Here is an 18,200-nt window from a genome sequence, read left to right on the forward strand (position 1 = left end):
CTTCCTGCAGGAGCTGCCCAACGGGGACCCCAAGGAGGGGCCTTTCCGGGAGGACCAGTGTCCCCTAGAGGGTGAGTGCAGCTCCCGCAGCCCTCCCTCCCCAAACTCGCAGACTTCATCCCATACCAAGGCAATGCCGAAAACCACCCGTACAACAACCCCGTGTGTGGAGCGAGGGACACTTCCTAGGCTTAGACGCACTTTGTTCTTAAAAAGTGCTTGGCAGCACAACTCACAGGGTCCTCGCTGGACTGGCAGCTGCGATCTGGCAGCAGAGACGAAAAAGGCCCATCCCATGGCCAGAGCCCTAAGCATTACCTTTATGTGTTGGGAGTCTCTGTGAGCCTGTGTTTGTGGATGGGGGTGGCTCTGTATAAAGGGGACCTGTGAATTTTCAAGTTAGCCCTGGGCCAGAGGATGTGTGAGATGCTGGCCCAGCCTAAGTCACTGCCACCCATGTGCACCTCAGTGGCACCAGTCCTACCTGTGGCGCGTGGCAGGTCGGCACTTGGCTTACCTGTGGGTCTGTGGGAGGGTGCTGGGAGGCCAGCAAGCAGGGCCACCTTCAGATGGCTGCTGAAGCCAAGAGAGGCACCCAGACCCCCTCAGTGGGAAGGCAGGCTCAGAGTATCGTCCCACCTCAGGCTCGACGTGCACCTGTCTGCAGGTGCTGAGCCCGGACAGGCCCACGCTCCTATCCTGGGGACACAGCTTGCAAGTGCTGGAGAATAATGGAATAATTGTGCCCCAGAAACCAGAGGGCTGTTCATCCATCCTGCGCAGAGGCTGGGGGAAGGGGGCTGCCTGTTGACACACTCAGTGCACAGGTGGCCTGCATGGCCTGCGGGCTCAGTGCTAGGATTCTGGAGTGGAGGGCCGTAGGGACTGTGTCTATGGGGAGGGGGCCCGATGATGACACAGGGAGCATCTCCTGGGGGCCCAGGCTGTCTTCCCCTATCTGTGCTCCTCAGAGTCTGCTGCGCCCTGAGCTTCGAGGTGGTGGTTGCAGTCGGGGGCCACCATGGGCTGGTGAGAGGAGGGCACACCCGGCTGTGGCTGGCTGGGATGGGGCCTCCCTCCCCTCCGCAGGGGTCCCAAGATCGGGCTCTCAGCTCAGGCCCGTCTGGACAGGATCATAGTGTGGTGAGGGGAGGGCAGCGAGGGTCCCCCAACGGCGGGCCACATCCTCCATGTCCCCTCTGCCAGCCCCTTCGCCTCCTCTTGTCCCCCTAGTGGCACTCCCCCCTGAGAAAGCTGAGGGCCGCGAGCACCCGGGACAACTCCTCAGCGCAGATGACGGAGAGAGGGCAGCAAACCGCGAGGGCCCGCGAGGACCGGGCGGGCAGCGCCTCAACATTGACGTGGGTCTCTCTCCTGCCTCACTTGCGGGAACACGTCTCCGGGGGCCGGGGGCTCAGGGACAGGCATGTGTTGCCCTAAAATGGGCATCTGTGGACACTGTGGAGTTCACTCAGTCTTCCCCACACTTCACCCGTTTAAGGCGTTGAACCAGAACTTGAATATGCCAAAGTCAGCAGGAGCCAGAGAGCGTGGGATGTTGCTGTGAATTTGGCCAAAACTGACTAGTCTGGCATTAAATAACTTGAGCCACGTTCCCAGCCTTGGTGCCCTTAGCACTACAGGAGTAATGCCAAAGCTGACTTGACGGACAGCCCGACTCTCTGCCCGCTGGAGGCAGAGCACGGGGCTTCCGTTTCCTGGGAGGGCTCAGGGAGGAGTGGGGTCTCCGTGTCCAGTCAAGATTTCTGGAATTGACAACACTTGACGGCCAGTGTGTCCTCTTCTCCTTCTGGGTGACGTGGAGTGCTTGCATGAGCTGAGATAGGTGTCACTGTGGGGGAACCGAATCATGGGCACAAAGCTGGGTCCCCCCAAGGAGGGCTGGAGCTGGGCAAGAGAGTCTGCTGATTCCAGGGCTTGGGCTCCAGCCACGCTGCCCTCTAGGCTCCCCCTTTCCCAGCTGGCATGAGGGACCCCGGGAAAGGCCCCAGAAGATCCTCCCCCCTGTGGAGTTGGGCGTGTTGGCGTGGGTAGGAGGCGAGGTCCCGGCCCCCATGTCCCCCTGCAGGCACTCCAGTGCGATGTCTCGGTGGAGGAGGACGACCGCCAGGAGTGGACGTTCACACTCTACGACTTTGACAACTGCGGGAAGGTCACCAGGGAGGTAGGTGAGCTTGTGTTTGCGTCAGGTCCACAGGAGGGGCCGCACAGGGCCCAGTAGTAGACAGACAGGGGGCAGACAGACTCTGCTGGCCTCGAGATACCTCAAGGGGCAGGAGGGGACCTGCCTGCTTCGAGGTCCTCATGCCAGCCGGGCTTGCGTCTCCCTAGGGTCCAGTTCACGTGTGTTTCTGGGCTGAGCCTGCGCCGCCCATTTCTGCAGCTGTGCTTCCCATACTGCAAGGCTGCCCTCAGGGCACTGGAGGCGCTCACAGGGCCACCTGGGCAGACCCAGGCTGCTCAGAGAAGATGCCTGTGTTGGTTCCTGAGGTCTGCTGGCGGCTGCAAGGATGGCATAGGAAGGGGCGGGGGCTGGATGTGTTTTCTGGCAGGGAGGGCGGGTGGCATCCCCTGGGGTCTGCTCTGTCAGTGAAACTGATGCCGGGCCCCAGGACATGTCCAGCCTCATGCACACCATCTATGAGGTCGTGGATGCCTCGGTCAACCACTCCTTGGGCAGCAGCAAGACCCTCCGTGTGAAGCTAACCGTCAGCCCCGAGCCCTCCAGCAAGAGGAAGGAGGGTCCTCCTGCTGGCCAGGGTGAGTGAGGCCTGGGCACACACAGAGGACCCTACCCAACATTGGCAGGGGCCTAAGCTATGTGCAGGGGACAGGGAGGGACAAGTGAGTGGATGGAGGAGTGAGTGGGTGAATGGTTGGGTGAGTGAGTGAATGAGTAAGTTAGTGAGTGAGAGAGTAAGTGGGTGAGTGAGTAAGCAGATTAATGAATGAGCGAACGAGTGAGTTAATGAATGAATGAACGAGTGAGTTAATGAATGAGTGAACCAGTGTGTAAGTTAATGAATGAGTGAACCAGTGAGTGAGTTAATGAATGAGTGAACGAGTGAGTTAATGAATGAGTGAGCGAGTGAGTTAATGAATGAGTGAACAAGTGAGTGAGTTAATGAGTGAACGAGTGAGTTAATGAATGAGTGAACCAGTGAGTTAATGAACGAGTGAATGAGTGAGTTAATGAATGAGTGAACGAATGAGTGAATGAGTGAGTGCTGAATGAAGGAGGGAGGGAGTGAGTGATGGCAGGACTCCCCCTTTCAGACCGGGAGCCCACCCGTTGCAGGATGGAGGGTGAACTGGCAGAGGAGCCAAGGGTGGCTGACAGGAGGTTGTCTGCACACGTCAGGTGAGGGCTGGGGCGCCAGGGTGGGGCTGTGCCTTAGGTGGGGGCACCCTGGCCACACCCCTGCTTCCCGCAGGCCACAGGCCACACACCATCCTCTAGGTCAGACCTGCTGGGGGCACCTGGTCCGGCAGCTCTGTGAGGCATGGGCCCTTCCAGCATCCGGCACCGTGGTTGAGCTGGGCCCCTGAGTCTGTCTGAGCAGAGGGCTTTGAGGGGCAGCAGCCACAGCGGCCTTGACACCCTCAGTCTGGACTTGCTGTGGCTCCCTGTGGCTCCACTCAGCAGCTTTGGGGGGGCAACAGGGCTGGGGATGGCTGGGGCAGTGGCTGAGGGTGGCTGGGGCAGTGGTTGGGGGTGGCTGGGGCATGGGGCAGTGGCTAAGGGTGGCTGGGGTAGTGGCTGGGGATGGCTCAGGCAGTGGCTGAGGCGGTGGCTGGGGAGTGGCTGGCACAGTGGCTACAGTTGTCCCAGAGTGGTGACCAGTGGCCACTACAGCCTGAGCCGCTCCCTAGAGCACCTGCGGCTCTGGTGCCTGGGACGATCACAGGGTTCTGGGGGTCGGCCATGACCTTGTTTCTCTGGACGGCACTTGACTATGTCTGTGCCCAGTTGTCCACTCTTCTTCCTGTTCTGCGAGGAGGTGGGTGCTGGTCAGGATGCACCCTGGACCCCTGCTGCCTGCTGTAGGCACCCTGTCGTCAGGGGTGCGCCGCCCAGTCTGTGCGGGGGTCAGGCCCTTCTCTGTGCTCCATGCAGGAGGCCCAGCGCTGACCCCCAGCCCTGCTCGGAGCGGGGGCCCTACTGCGTGGACGAGAACACGGAGCGCAGAAACCACTACCTGGACCTCGCCGGGATTGAGAACTACACGTCCAGATTCGGCCCTGGTAGGTCCTGGAGGCCACCCTGGCTGCGAGGCCCTGGCTGTGGGTGCCCATCAAAGGTCCTGATTCCCACAGCCCTGAGTGCAGGGGACCCCAGCCCGCCCCGCCCCACCCCACCCCACCCGGGATGGCACCCAGGTCCTTCCACAGCTACCTGTTGGTCGTGGCTGCCTCCTGGCTACCTGTTGGTACCACCTGAAAGTAAGGCGGGCGTCCCGTCCATCCAGGTGTGTGTAATTGGCGGGGGGTGCCTGGTTCAAAGTGAGATGGAAGACGTTGGGTTTGCATTCAGGGAAACCCTGCCTTGGGGTGAGAAGTCAGTATTTTAGGGTGGAATCACCAGCTCAGTCAGCAGAGGGGGTTGTCCAGTAGTGTGGATGGCTGGCAGTGTGGACAACAGACATTGTGGACGGCAGGCAGTGTGGACAACAGGCAGTGTGGACGGCAGACAGTGTGAACAACAGGCAGTGTGGACAGCAGGGCAGGCAGTGTGAACAACAGGCAGTGTGGACAACAGGCAGTGTGAACAACAGGCAGTGTGGACGGCAGGCGGGCAGTGTGGATGGCGGGCAGTGTGGACGGCAAACAGGAAGTGTGGATGGCAGGCAGGCGGTGTGGACAGCAGGCAGTGTAGATGGCAGGCAAGCAGGTGGATGGCAGGCAGCATAGACAGCTGGCAGCCTGCCCAGCACGTTTATTTCCGACCAGCAGCACCCCCATGCGGCCTGCATGGAGATTCTTGGATCAAAGCCCAGGCCACTCCCCAGGGGCTGGGGCCAAGTCCCTCTCATAACCCCGGCTTCAGGAGTCCCCAGGGGCAGGAGGAGGGGGTGGAGCTGGATCGGGGTCATGGGGGCTCAGTGTGCTGTGTGCTGACCCTGCCCTCCTTGGCCATGCTCTGCACAGGAGCTGCACCCTACAGGGCTCGCACTGCAGGTTGTGAAGGTGGCAGTCCTGAGTCCTTCTCGAATCTATTTTGTAATGAGAGTTTAGGGGATGTGAATCCTGGGGGTGCCCTCCCTGACATAACCTGGCTTTCTGCCACGGCGCCCCAGGCAGGGTCTCAGCTGTGCAAGAAGAGAAGCTCCGCTCCCAGGACACACAGTGGGGACAAGGCTAGAGGAGTCGGCCTTTGCAGGGAGCTGTGGAGCCAGGCAGGTCACCCCCGGTGGCCGGGCCCCTTCCCTTCAGGGCTGGTGGCTGTCTGACTGCAGACTTGGCTAACAGGCTGGCCTCAGATGGGACCCCTGGCGCAGCTCTTCCAGTGGGCCCTGGGCCGTTTCTGAGGAGATGGGAACCTGAGCCTGCACTCCCAGGGCCTCACACTCTGACCTGTGTCCGCAGGGTCCTCTCCTGTGCAAGCCAAGCAGGAGCCCCAGGGCAGGGCCTCGCACCTCCAGGCCCGGTCCCGCTCCCAGGAGCCAGACGCACACACCGTGCACCACCGCAGGTCGCAGGTGCTGGTGGAACACGTCGTGCCAGCCTCGGAGCCTGCTGCCCGGGCCCTGGACCCGCAGCCCCGGCCGAAGGGGCCGGAGAAGCAGTTCCTCAAATCCCCCAAGGGCTCCGGGAAGCCGCCTGGGGTGCCAGCCAGCAGCAAGTCCGGGAAAGCCTTCAGCTACTACCTGCCGGCCGTCCTGCCACACCAGGCCCCTCAGGATGGCCACCACCTCCCGCAGCCTCCCCCACAGCCCCCACCACCACCCTATGGCCACAAGCGGTACCGCCAAAAGGGCAGGGAGGGCCACTCGCCACTCAAGGCCCCACACGCCCAGCCTGCCACAGTGGAGCACGAGGTGGTGCGGGAGCTGCCGCCAACGCCAGCAGGAGAGGGCTTCGCGGTGCCAGTGATCCAGCGGCACGAGCACCACCACCACCACGAGCACCACCACCACCACCACCACCACCACTTCCATCCGTCCTAGCGCTGCTCCCAGCACACCACAGCCCGCGCCCTCAGGGCAGGGAGCAGAGCAGCTGCCGGCTTTGCGCCCGTGGGGAGCCCAGACCCCCGCACCTCCGACAGCAAACAGCAACTGACTGCAGGTGCTGGCATGATGGAGGTGGTGCACCTTGGACACGTGGACAAGGCCCAGGCGCCCTCTGCTCTCCTGCCCTTGATGCCACGTGGCGGTGAACACATCTGAAGCCACTATGTTTCCCGGCTCTAAGGCTCGTCTGTGTAACCCATAAAACCTGCTTTGATTCCAGAATGAGGCCCTGGAGTGCGCAAGGAGTGCCCGGATGCTTGGGGTGGGTGTTCCTCCCAGGGCTTCGAGGGGTGACTGCTGTAGGCTGTCCCAGTGCGAGGCCGGGAGCGAATGGAAAAGCTGAGGCTTTGCCTGGCTTGTGCATCATGATCAGAGGGGACAGGGCCGGGGGGAAGCAGCTTGTGCTTAGCAGGGAGCATCCGCGGCTCCCCACAGGAGGCCAAGCAGCAGATGCAGCAGAAGGCAGCAGCGCTAGAAAGAGAAGTACCAGAGCAGGGAGTGCAGACCAGCGAGGAGGGGCCACAGGGCACAGGGGGGAGCCCACATCAGCGAGGAGGGGCCACAGGGCAGCATGCGGCGGTGGAGGTAGCCCCTGGTCCCGAAGCCACAGCAGCTCAGGTGCATGCAGAACACAGTCAAGGCGGGGAGGGGCAGAGGCTCGCGCTGGGTGCGGCTCAGAACACGGGGACTTGCACATTCACGGTCCCAACACTCACGGGGTGGCTTCTGTGACATGTCAGCTTTGGAGAAAGGTGTGTCCTCCTGCAAGGGTCAGGAGAAGGTTGCAGGCCAGAAGGACATCCCAGTGATGTTTCGGAGTCTTGCAGCCTGCAGGGGTCCACATGGTTACCCCGAACAGGAACCGTGAGGGTGCTTTCTGGGACCCAGGGGGCCCGTGCCAATGTTTCTGAGTCTTGCAGCCTGTGGGGGTCCACGTGTTTACCCTGAACAGGAACCTGCGGTGTTTTCCGGGATCTGGCGAGGCTGCGCAGCAGTTTTGCATTTACATTCCTTGTTTTGTTTTTAAGGATAAAGCGGTGCTGGTTGGGGTCTGTGGGAGGGGTTTGAGCCATGGGGGCAGATCTCTGGTGAATGGCTTCCATGTGTGTTCCCTCCAAGTCTCATGCTGAGACGTGATCCGCAGTGCTGGGTGGGGTCTGTGGGAGGGGTTTGAGCCATGCGGGCAGATCTCTGGTGAATGGCTTGGATGTGTGTCCCATCCAAGTCTCATGCTGAGGTGTGATCCACGGTGCTGGGTGGGGTCTGTGGGAGGGGTTTGAGCCATGCGGGCAGATCCCTGGTGAAAATGGCTTGGATGTGTGTCCCATCCAAGTCTCATGCTGAGGTGTGATCCGCGGTGCTGGGTGGGGTCTGTGGGAGGGGTTTGAGCCATGCGGGCAGATCCCTGGTGAAAATGGCTTGGATGTGTGTCCCATCCAAGTCTCATGCTGAGGTGTGATCCGCGGTGCTGGGTGGGGTCTGTGGGAGGGGTTTGAGCCATGGGGACAGATCCCTGGTGAAAATGGCTTGGATGTGTGTCCCATCCAAGTCTCATGCTGAGGTGTGATCGCAGTGCTGGGTAGGGTCTGTGGGAGGGGTTTGAGCCATGGGGACAGATCCCTGGTGAAAATGGCTTGGATGTGTGTCCCATCCAAGTCTCATGCTGAGGTGTGATCGCAGTGCTGGGTGGGGTCTGTGGGAGGGGTTTGAGCCATGGGGACAGATCCCTGGCGAATGGCTGGGATGTTTGTTCCCTCCAAGTCTCATGCTGAGGTGTGATCGCAGTGCTGGGTGGGGTCTGTGGGAGGGGTTTGAGCCATGCGGGCAGATCCCTGGTGAAAATGGCTTGGATGTGTGTCCCATCCAAGTCTCATGCTGAGGTGTGATCCGCGGTGCTGGGTGGGGTCTGTGGGAGGGGTTTGAGCCATGGGGACAGATCCCTGGTGAAAATGGCTTGGATGTGTGTCCCATCCAAGTCTCATGCTGAGGTGTGATCCGCGGTGCTGGGTGGGGTCTGTGGGAGGGGTTTGAGCCATGGGGACAGATCCCTGGTGAAAATGGCTTGGATGTGTGTCCCATCCAAGTCTCATGCTGAGGTGTGATCCGCGGTGCTGGGTGGGGTCTGTGGGAGGGGTTTGAGCCATGGGGACAGATCCCTGGCGAATGGCTGGGATGTTTGTTCCCTCCAAGTCTCATGCTGAGGTGTGATCGCAGTGCTGGGTGGGGTCTGTGGGAGGGGTTTGAGCCATGCGGGCAGATCCCTGGTGAAAATGGCTTGGATGTGTGTCCCATCCAAGTCTCATGCTGAGGTGTGATCTGCGGTGCTGGGTGGGGTCTGTGGGAGGGGTTTGAGCCATGGGGACAGATCCCTGGTGAAAATGGCTTGGATGTGTGTCCCATCCAAGTCTCATGCTGAGGTGTGATCCGCGGTGCTGGGTAGGGTCTGTGGGAGGGGTTTGAGCCATGGGGACAGATCCCTGGCGAATGGCTGGGATGTTTGTTCCCTCCAAGTCTCATGCTGAGGTGTGATCGCAGTGCTGGGTGGGGTCTGTGGGAGGGGTTTGAGCCATGCGGGCAGATCCCTGGTGAAAATGGCTTGGCGCCCTTGCCGTGGTGGAGAGTGAGCTCGCATTCTGTGTTTGTGGGAGATCTGGTTCTTCAGAGCAAGGGCCGCAACCCCCAGGCTGTGGACTGCTACTGATTTGTGGCCTGTTAGGAACGGGCCGCACAGCATGGGGTGAGCGGTGGTGGTGGTGAGCAAGCATGAATGCCTGAGCCCCGCCTCCTGTTAAATCAGAGGCGGGATTAGATCCTCATGGGTGCTCGAACCCTGTTGTGAACTTCGCATACGAGGGATCTAGGTTGTGTGCTCCTTACGAGAATCTAATGCCTGATGATCGGAAGTGGAAGTTTCATTCTGAAACCATCCCCACACTCCGTCTGTGGAAAACTTGTCTTCCACAAAACCAGTCCCTGGTGCCAAAAAGGTTGGGGACTGCTGGTTTAAAGGAGCTGGCACCTCCACCCCCCCTTGCTCTGACCATGTGACATGCCTGCCCCTCCTTTGCCTTCTGCATTGAGTGGAAGCTTCCTGAGGTCTCCCCAGAAGCTGAGCAGATGCAGGCACCGTGCTTGTACAGCCTGCAGAACGGGGAGCCAAATAAACCTCTTTTCTTTATAAATACCCCAGTGCCAGGTATTCCTTTATAGCAACGCAAAACAGACTAACACAAGAACCACCCCCCCCCAAAAAAAACCCTACAAAAAACACATGCGCAAAAAGTGAGCCGTGCTGAATGGTCTTGTTCATTAAACACCTACATGTAAAGATCAGTGTGTCTTGTCAGTTACGCTGCAGCAGCTTGGCCTGGGGCCAAGAGCGAATTGCGTGTGCGAAGCTGTTGGGTACCATGTCCAGCAGGCCTGGCACATGGCGGATGGGAAGGGACACAGCACAGGATAGCATCAGGTCCTGCTCTGGCTCCCGGGCCACATCTGTCGGGTGACATGGGTGCCACCAGAAGGAAGGCCGTGCTGTGCTGCAGGCGAGACGGAGGCAGAGGCTCCTCGGAGGACTCCTGGCACACAGCCTGCTCCTGGGGCAGCTCTACCTGCCATTTGGCCCAGTCTTCCCACCATGCTGGCACCAGAAAGGCTTCACTGCAGGAGACCGGGTGACAAAGGTGACACAAGGACAGAGGCCTGTGTCACAGAAACCAAGAGGCTTGTTCTTTCTTGTGTGAGTGTAGACTTTGACTACCGGATGATCTTGTCGCTGGACCAGCCTGTATCTGAATGAGTGGGAGTGACTTGGTGTAAATTAGTGAGTGAGTGGATGAAGGATGAGTGGGTGAATTAGTGAGGGAATGAATGAGTGAACGGGTGAATAAATGAATGGAACAGTGAGTGAGTGAATGACAGTGATGAGTGAGGGCCGAGGGGTAAATGAGTACGAGTAGGCGGATGCGTGACAGTGGGTTACTGTGTAAATGAGTGTGTGAATGAGTGAACAGGTGAGTAAATGAACAGTGAGTGAGTGAATGACAGTGATGAGTGAGGGCTGAGGGGTAAATGAGTACATGAGTAGGCAAATGAATGGGTGGGTGTGACAGTGAGTGGGTGAGCTGTGAATGAATGGGTGCTTGAGTGAGTGAATGATGAGTGGGTGAATGCATGGGTGAGTCGGGGAACGGGTGGATGAGCAGATAAGTGAATTAGTATGCAGATGAGTGGGTGAACGAGTCGGTGAGTGAGGGAACGAGTGAGCGAGTGGATTAGTGTGTGAATGAGTGGGTGTGTGAACGAGAGGGTTAGTGTGTGAATGGGTGTATGAACGAGTGGGTGAGTTAGTGTGTGAATGAAGGAGTTTGTGAATGAGGGAGTTAATGTGTGAATGAGTGTGTGAACGAGTGGGTGAGTTTGTGAATGAGTGGGTTAGTGTGTGAATGAGTGAATGGGTGGGCTAGTGTGTGAATGGGTGTGTGAATGAGTGGGTGAGTTTGTGAATGGGCGAGTTAGTGTGTGAATGAGTGGGTGTGTGTGTGAATGAGGGTGTGGGAACGAGTGGGTTAGTGTGTAAATGAGTGGGTGTGTGAACGAGTGGGTTAGTGAATAAGTGGGTGTGAATGAATGGGTGCGTTACTGTGTGAATGGGTTAGTGTGCGAATGAGTGTGTGAGTCGGTGGGTTAGTGCGTGAATGAGTGACTTTGTGAGTGGGTGAGTTAGTGTGTGAATGAGTGGGTGTGTGAACGAGTGGGTGAGTTAGTGTGTGAATGAGGGAGTGTGTGAATGGGTTAGTGTGTGAATGGGTGTGTGAACGAGTGGGTTAGTGTGTGAATGAGTGGGTGAATTGGTGTGTGAATGAGTTTGTGAATGAGTGGGTTAGTGTGAATGGGTGTGTGAATGAGTGGGTTAGTGTGAATGGGTTAGTGTGTGAATGAGTGGGTTGGTGTGTGAATGAGTGGGTTAGTGTGTGAACGAGTGGGTGAGTTAGTGAATGAGTGGGTTAGTGTGTGAATGAGTGTGTGAGTCAGTGGGTTAGTGCGTGAATGAGTGACTTTGTGAATGGGTGGGTTAGTGTGTGAATGAGTTAAGTGTGTGAATGAGTGGGTGAGTTAGTGTGTGAACAAGTAGGTGAGTTAGTGTGTGAATGAGTGGGTTAGTGTGTGAACGAGTGGGAGTGTGAATGAGTGGGTGGGTTAGTATGTGAATGAGTGAGTTAGTGTGTGAATGAGTGGGTGAGTTAGTGTGTGAATGAGTGGGTTAGTGTGTGAATGAGGGAGTTAGTGTGTGAATGGGTTAGTGTGAATGAGTTGGCGTGTGAATGAGTGGGTTAGTGTGTGAATGGGTGGCTTAGTGTGTGAATGAGTGAGTGTGTGAATGAATGGGTTGTGAACGAGTGCGTGAGTTAGTGTGTGAATGAGTGGGTTAGTGTGTGAACGAGTGGGCGAGTTAGTGTGTGAATGAGTGTGTGCATTAGTGGCTGAATGAGTGGGTTTGTGAACGAGTGGGTTAGTGTGTGAATGGGTGAGTTAGTGTGTGAATGAGTGGTTTACTGTGTGAATGAGTTGGTGGGTTAGTGTATGAATGAGTTAGTATGTGAATGAGTGGGTGGGTTAGTGTGTGTGTGAACGAGTGGGCGAGTTAGTGTGTCAATGAGTGGGTTAGTGTGTGAATGGGTGTGTGAACGAGTGGGTGAGTTAGTGTGTGAATGAGTGGGTGAGTTTGTGAATGAATGCGTGAGTTAGTGTGTGAACAAGTGGACGAGTTAGTGTGTGAATGGGTGAGTTCGTGTGTGAATGAGTGGGTGTGTGAGTGGGTGGGTTAGTGTGTGAATGAATGGGTTAGTGTGTGAATGAGTGTGTGAATGAGTCGGGTTAGTGTGTGAATGAGTTAGTGTGTGAACGAGTGGGTGGGTTAGTGTGTCAGTGTGTGAGTTAGTGCATGCATGGGTGAGTTAGTGTGTGAACGAGTGGGCGAGTTAGTGAATGGGTGAGTTAGTGTGTGAACGAGTGGGTGAGTTAGTGTGTGAATGAGTGGGTTAGTGTGTGAATGAGTCAGTGGGTTAGTGTGTGAATGAGTGGGTTAGTGTGTGAACGAGTGGGCGAGTTTGTGAATGAGTGGGTTAGTGTGTGAATGGGTGTGTGAATGGGTGTGTGAACGAGTGGGTTAGTGTGTGAATAGGTTAGTGTGAATGAGTGGATTAGTGTGTGAATGAGTGAACGAGTGGGTTAGTGTGTGAATGAGTGGGTTAGTGTGTAAATGGGTGTGTGAACGAGTGGGTGAGTTAGTGTGTGAATGAGTGAGTTAGTGGGTGAATGGGTGTGTTAGTGTGAATGAGTGGGTTAGTGTGTGAATGAGTAGGTTAGTGTGAATGAGTGGGTGTGTGAACAGTGGGTGAGTTTGGGAATGAATGGGTGAGTTAGTGTGTGAATGAGTGGGTTAGTGAGTTGGTGGGTTAGTGAATGGGTGGGTTCGTGTGAATGGGTGGAATAGTGTGAGAATGTGTGGGTGTGTCAACGAGTGGTGAGTTAGTGTGTAAATGAGTGGGCATGTGAACAAGTGGGTGAGTTAGTGTGTGAATGAATGGGTGAGTTAGTGTGTGAATGAGTGGGTTAGTGTGTGAATGAGTCGGTGGGTTAGTTGGTGAATGAGTTAGTGTGTAAATGAGTAAGTTAGTGTGTGAATGAGTCGGTGAGTTAGTGTGTGAACAAGTTGGCGAGTTAGTGTGTGAATGGGTGAGTTAGTGTGTGAATGAGTGGGTGAGTTAGTATGTGAATGGGTGGGTTAGTGTGTGATTGAGTTAGTGTGTGAATGGGTGAGTTAGTGTGTGAATGAGTGGGTTAGTGTGTGAATGTGGTTGTGTGAACGAGTGGGTTAGTGTGTGAATGGGTGGGTGTGTGGACGAGTGGGTGAGTTTGCGAATGAATGGGTGAGTTTGTGTATGAATGAGTGGGTTAGTGTGTGAATGAGTGAGTGAATGAGTGGGTGGGTTAATGTGTGAATGAGTGTGTGAATGGGTGAGGTAGTGTGTGAACGACTGGGTGAGGTAGTGTGTGAATGAGTGGGTGAGTTAGTGTGTGAATGAGTGTGTGGACGAGTGGGTTAGTGTGTGAATGAATGGGTGAGTTCATGTATGAATGGGTTAGTGTGTGAATCAGTGAGTGGGTAGGTGAATGTGTGAATGAGTGGGCGAGTTAGTGTGTGAACGAGTGGGTTAGTGTGTGAATGAGGGAGTTACTGTGTGAGTGGGTGTGTGAACGAGTGGGTGAGTTAGTGTATGAATGAGTGGGTGTGTGAGTGGGTGAGTTAGCGTGCAAATGAGTTAGTGTGTGAATGAGTGGGTGTGTGAATGAGCACGTTAGTGTTGAATGGGTGAGTTTGTGAATGAGTGGGCGAGTTTGTGAAAGTGGGCGAGTTACTGTGTGAATGGGTGTGTGAACGAGTGGATGGGTTAGTGTGTGAATGAGTGGGTTAGTGTGTGAACGAGTGGGTGAGTTAGTGTGTGAATGGATGAGTTGGTGTGTGAATGGGTTAGTGCGTGAATGGGTGGGTGGGTTAGTGTGTGAGTGGGTCTGTGAACGAGTGGGTGAGTTTGTGAACGAGTGGGCGAGTTAGTGTGTGAATGAGTGGGTGAGTTAGTGAATGGGTGTGTAAACGAGTGGGTTAGTGTGTGAATGGGTGAGTTAGTGTGTGAATGAGTGGGTTAGTGTGTGTCAGTGGGTGTGTGAATGTGAGTGGGTGGGTTAGTGTTAATCAGTGTGTGAATGAGTGGGTGTGTGAATGGGTGTAAGAGTGGGTTAGTGTGTAAATGAGTGGGTGTGTGAACGAGTGGGCTAGTGTGTGAATGAGTGGGTGTGTGAATGGGTTAGTGTGTGAATGAGTTGGTTAGTGTGTGAAGGAGTGGGTGAGTTAGTGTGTGAGTGGGTTAGTATGTGAATGAGTGTGTGAATGCATGGGTTAGTGTGTGGATGAGTGTGTGTGTGAACGAGTGGGCGAGTTTGTGAACGAGTGGGTGTGTGAACGAGTGGGTGAATTAGTGTGTGAACAAGTGGGTGAGTTAATGTGAGTGTGTGAATGAGTGGGTATGTGAGTGAATGAGTGGGTGGGTTAGTGTGTGAATGAGTGGGTGTATGAACGAGTGGGTTAGTGAATGGGTGTGTGAACGAGTGGGTTAGTGTGTGAATGAGTGGATTAGTGTGAACGAGTGGGTGGGTTAGTGAATGAGTTAGTGTGCGAATGAGTAGGTGAGTTAGTGTGTGAATGAGTGGGTGTGTGAACGAGTGGGTTAGTGTGTGAATGGGCAAGTTTGTGAATGAGTGGGCGAGTTAGTGTGTGAATGAGTTAGTGTGTGAACGAGTGAGCGAATGAGTGGGTGACTGCTCTAGCCGAGTTCTTGTTCCTTGGGAAGCACCGGCCAAGGCTAGGAGGCAGCCTGGTTTTCGGGGTCCCAGGGGAGGGGACACCTAGGGGTTTCTGGCTGGGCCCTGGTCCCAGATGTGTAGGCATCAGTGGGTCCCCAAACCTCCCTGCTGGAATTTGTGAGCACGTGGCCCTCAGGACAGTAGGCCCACCCTAGCCAGCCGCTCCCGTGCTCTGAGTCCTGCGTGTGGATGCCTGGGTGCAGCCAGCACTCACCCCTCAGGGGTCGGAGGACGACGCTGCTCTCACGGTCACTCTCCTGTGGCCCGAGAGCCAGAACAGGACCCGCCACCCTCCTGTGCCGTGTCCCTTCCTGTCCACCATGTGTCAGGCCTGCTGGACACAGTGCCCAACAGCTTCACACACACAATTCGCCCTTCGTCATGCACAAGGCAGTGTTCCAGCATGTTCAGTCACATAAGCTTCACCACAGCCATTTCAGAACATTTTCACCCAAAAAGAAATCCATACCCTGTAAGCAGCCTCCCCCCATCCCCCATCTCCCCCCATTCCCCTTGACCCACCCCCGGCACCCGCCAGTGCACGTCCTGTCTCTGTGCCTGGCCCACTCTGGCATTTCATGTTAAGTGTAGTCCCACAGCGTGAGACACTTTGTGTCCAGCTTCCTCCCAAGCATGAGGCTTCCAAGCTTGGCTCCTGGTTCTGAGTGAGGCCCGCAGCAGGCACGGCCCACATGGACTCAGCATGTTCTCGGACTGCATCCATTTTGGCTGCTGTGAACTTGCGTGCACCCGTTCCTGAGGCTGTGCCACACACCAGGAGTGGACCTGCCGGGGAAGGGGTGGCTCTGTGTCTCACACTTTCAGGAACCACGGGCCCTTCCCGATGGTGGACTCTCTGGTGCCTCCATCCCTATATAAATTATAAATCAAATGGCCAGGCATGATGGCTCACGCCTGTAATCCCAGCACTTTTGGAGGCTGAGGCAGGCAGATCACTTGAGGTCAGGAGTTCGAGACCAGCCTGGCCCACATGGTGAAACCCCATCTCTCTCTACTAAAATACAAAAATTAGCTGGGCGTGGTGGTACACGCCTGTGATCCCAACTATTCGGGAGGCTGAGGCAGGAAAATAGCTTGAACCTGGGAGGTGGAGGTTGCAGTGAGCTGAGGTGGCGCCACTGCATTCCAGCCTAGGCAACAGAGACTCTGTCTCAGAAATAAATACATAGATTGGGTCACTTCAACACACAGCACTAGGAAGTTTGGGGTAAGGTCATTTCCAAGCCGATGACATGATTTGGAAGCCCTCGTCCAATTCATATAGTCACTCTTCAGCCACCTGAGTTGGCTGTGGCTGGTCAGCCCTGAAGCTCCTGCTAGAGAAGGGGTGGCCAGTACATTTTCTCCAGCTGTCTTTCATGCTGAATGAGACTCAAGAGATTCTTCCACATACTCAGATTTCATAGGATTTTATTTTTCTACTAACACAATCATACAAAGAACAAAGACAGGGAACCTACAAAAGGAAACGGAGTCAATTGTAAATAGCTGTAGTTACTGGTTACAGGGAGTTGACAACACAAAGGATGCCTGGTGCTTGCGTGCAGAGGCTGCAGCCCAGGGCGGAGGCAGAGCTGAGCCCTAACGAGGCGTTTCGTGTGCAGAACTGAGCGGCCCTCAGAAACATCCAGAAGCAGGGCTGTTTTCCAGCCACCAACCAACGTTCAAAGCCAGCACCATGTGGCCGCTGTACCTCTAGCCTGCTCTCCAGGTGCAGGGGACACAGGACCTGCCGGCCCCATCCAGACACGGAGGAGCGTTTTGCTGCTTAACTCATGCTTAGCCAAGGCAGGCAGAGGCTGTGGGAACTGCTGTGATGTCTGGGACACGCTCTGGTCAGCAGCCGTCACTCTACAGCAATGCCAGCCCTAGTGCGGCTCCTCAGAAACATCTGGGGGCACAAGTGCAGTCTCTCCCTTGGGAGACCATGCAAGCCGGACGTAGCCCAAGGCCTGGCCATCTGGGGCCTCTAGAAGCAACCTCTTTATGGACAAACTCATTCCCATGTAACTCCCTGGGGTGTTTAAATAAATAAATACGCCACATAGAAAGGGAGGCCTAAGTCGGTGCCACTGCCCGCAGCCTGCAAATGTGACCACAACCTACAAAGCAGAAACTCACAGCCGAAGTGCAAAGTGTTGGGCCTTTGAAAGCTATCTCTTCAGTGCCACCGCCGCCTCCATGCAAGGCAAAGGCCATGGCAGGGGACGCCCAGGACTCAGCCAGACAGACCTGACACCAGGCGCCACTGCTGTCCGAGGACCTCCCACACGGGGGCCATGTCCTCCTTCCCTGGAGCACCGGGGTGGGGATGGCACGTGTGAGCCAGCTCAGAGGCTGAACTGTGCGCCGTGCTCCTGGGGTGGGGTGGGGTGGGCAGTCCTGGCTGTCGTGGGCCGTGGGGGGAACTCACTGTTCACTCTGCGTGCGTGTGCCCCTGGGGTTCAGTGCATTCGCCTGCGTGAGGCAGTGATCGCACCGGTGGCTATGGGCTGGGCCCTGTCAGTGCTTATGAAAAGAAGTGGCTGGTTTTCTGAAGGCGGATGGAGACTCGGACGGCTGCAAACACAGCCCGGCATGGCAGAGCCACAGCTGGGGGCTCCTTCCCGGAGCACAGGCCCTGAAGAACACAACGTGCTCACCACACACCTGACAGATGATCCACCACGTTCTGGAAAAGCCGAGTTCCCTTTCCAGATGGCCCCGGCCCACGCCTCAGCTCGTGAAATGTGGCCCTGCTGAGCCCAGATGCTCCCGCACAAGGGTGACACAGGCGTGGACAGAGTCCTCCAGCTTCACCGCCTTGAGGTACAGAAACACAAAGACAGTCAAGGAACAGAGTGACTCGGAGGTGACCGGGGTCCTGAGCGGAGCCACGGCCAGGGCTGACATTTCACCTTCATCATCAGGGACAGCTTCAGCTCCGGGTGCTCTTCCAAGAATGTTCTGGATGGGGTACAAATGCAACCTAACCACTGGGTAAATCCAGCCGAGGAAAAGAACTTCCAGAAACCAAGGCGAGGGCTCACTGGCTTCTTGTGACCTGCAAGAAGATCCGGCCACGTCCAGGTCACTCCTGTAGCAGTGTCTGCCCTCAGATGCAAGGAAATCGTCCAGCCACGCCCTGATTTGCTGAGCCTGTTAAGGCTGAACAGGACAGCCCTAGGTGATGGGCCTAGAAACTTCCGTAGGAAGCCCCATGGGCAGCTTGGGCAGCATCACTGGGGGACAGGTGTGTCTGCCGTCTGTTTCCCTGGGCCAAGCCCAGGCTGCCCACGCCGTCCTCTGTGCCTGTCCCAGAGTGCCGTGATGCTGTTGGGCGTTAGGAGTAGATGGTGATCACCTCCCGGCCACCACCCCTGACCAGGAGGACTCTGTTCAGCCCCTCAGTCAGGACTTCAAGAAACTCCATGTCTGCGGTCAACAGAATTAAGGCTACAGCTGATCTCACCTGGGTGTGTGTAGCTAAAATCGTGATAGGAGTGAGGTTTTATCCTCTTC

At 56.3% G+C, this 18,200-nt stretch overlaps 2 protein-coding genes across 8 annotated transcripts in view; one reads left to right on the top strand and one right to left on the bottom strand.

The window, feature by feature from the left end:
• Positions 1-7,889, top strand: part of NKD2 (NKD inhibitor of WNT signaling pathway 2) — a 30,882-nt gene extending 22,993 nt beyond the window's left edge. The window contains exons 6-12 of one of the 5 annotated variants that reach the window (XM_054555357.2): positions 11-71; positions 1,234-1,361; positions 2,090-2,185; positions 2,634-2,781; positions 3,298-3,382; positions 4,023-4,266; positions 5,608-7,887. In XM_054555357.2, the coding sequence (XP_054411332.2) occupies positions 11-71; positions 1,234-1,361; positions 2,090-2,185; positions 2,634-2,781; positions 3,298-3,382; positions 4,023-4,266; positions 5,608-6,114 (1,269 nt within the window). In that variant the 3' untranslated portion in view covers positions 6,115-7,887. Of the gene's footprint in view, positions 1-10; positions 72-1,233; positions 1,362-2,089; positions 2,186-2,633; positions 2,782-3,297; positions 3,383-4,022; positions 4,267-5,322; positions 5,472-5,607 lie in introns of those variants that run through there. The other 4 variants (XM_002815382.5, XM_009240545.4, XM_054555356.2 and 1 more) reach the window with 4 other exon arrangements.
• An 8,203-nt stretch (positions 7,890-16,092) lies between these two features.
• Positions 16,093-18,200, bottom strand: part of SLC12A7 (solute carrier family 12 member 7) — a 57,783-nt gene continuing 55,675 nt past the window's right edge. For 2 of the 3 annotated variants that reach the window (XM_024247470.3, XM_054555360.2), the window contains exon 24: positions 16,093-18,113. In XM_024247470.3, the coding sequence (XP_024103238.2) occupies positions 18,022-18,113 (92 nt within the window). In that variant the 3' untranslated portion in view covers positions 16,093-18,021. The remainder of the gene's footprint in view (positions 18,114-18,200) is intronic. The other variant, XM_063724033.1, reaches the window with a different exon arrangement.

Source organism: Pongo abelii, chromosome 4 (genome assembly GCF_028885655.2).
Source record: "Pongo abelii isolate AG06213 chromosome 4, NHGRI_mPonAbe1-v2.0_pri, whole genome shotgun sequence".
Classification (NCBI taxonomy): domain Eukaryota; kingdom Metazoa; phylum Chordata; class Mammalia; order Primates; family Hominidae; genus Pongo; species Pongo abelii.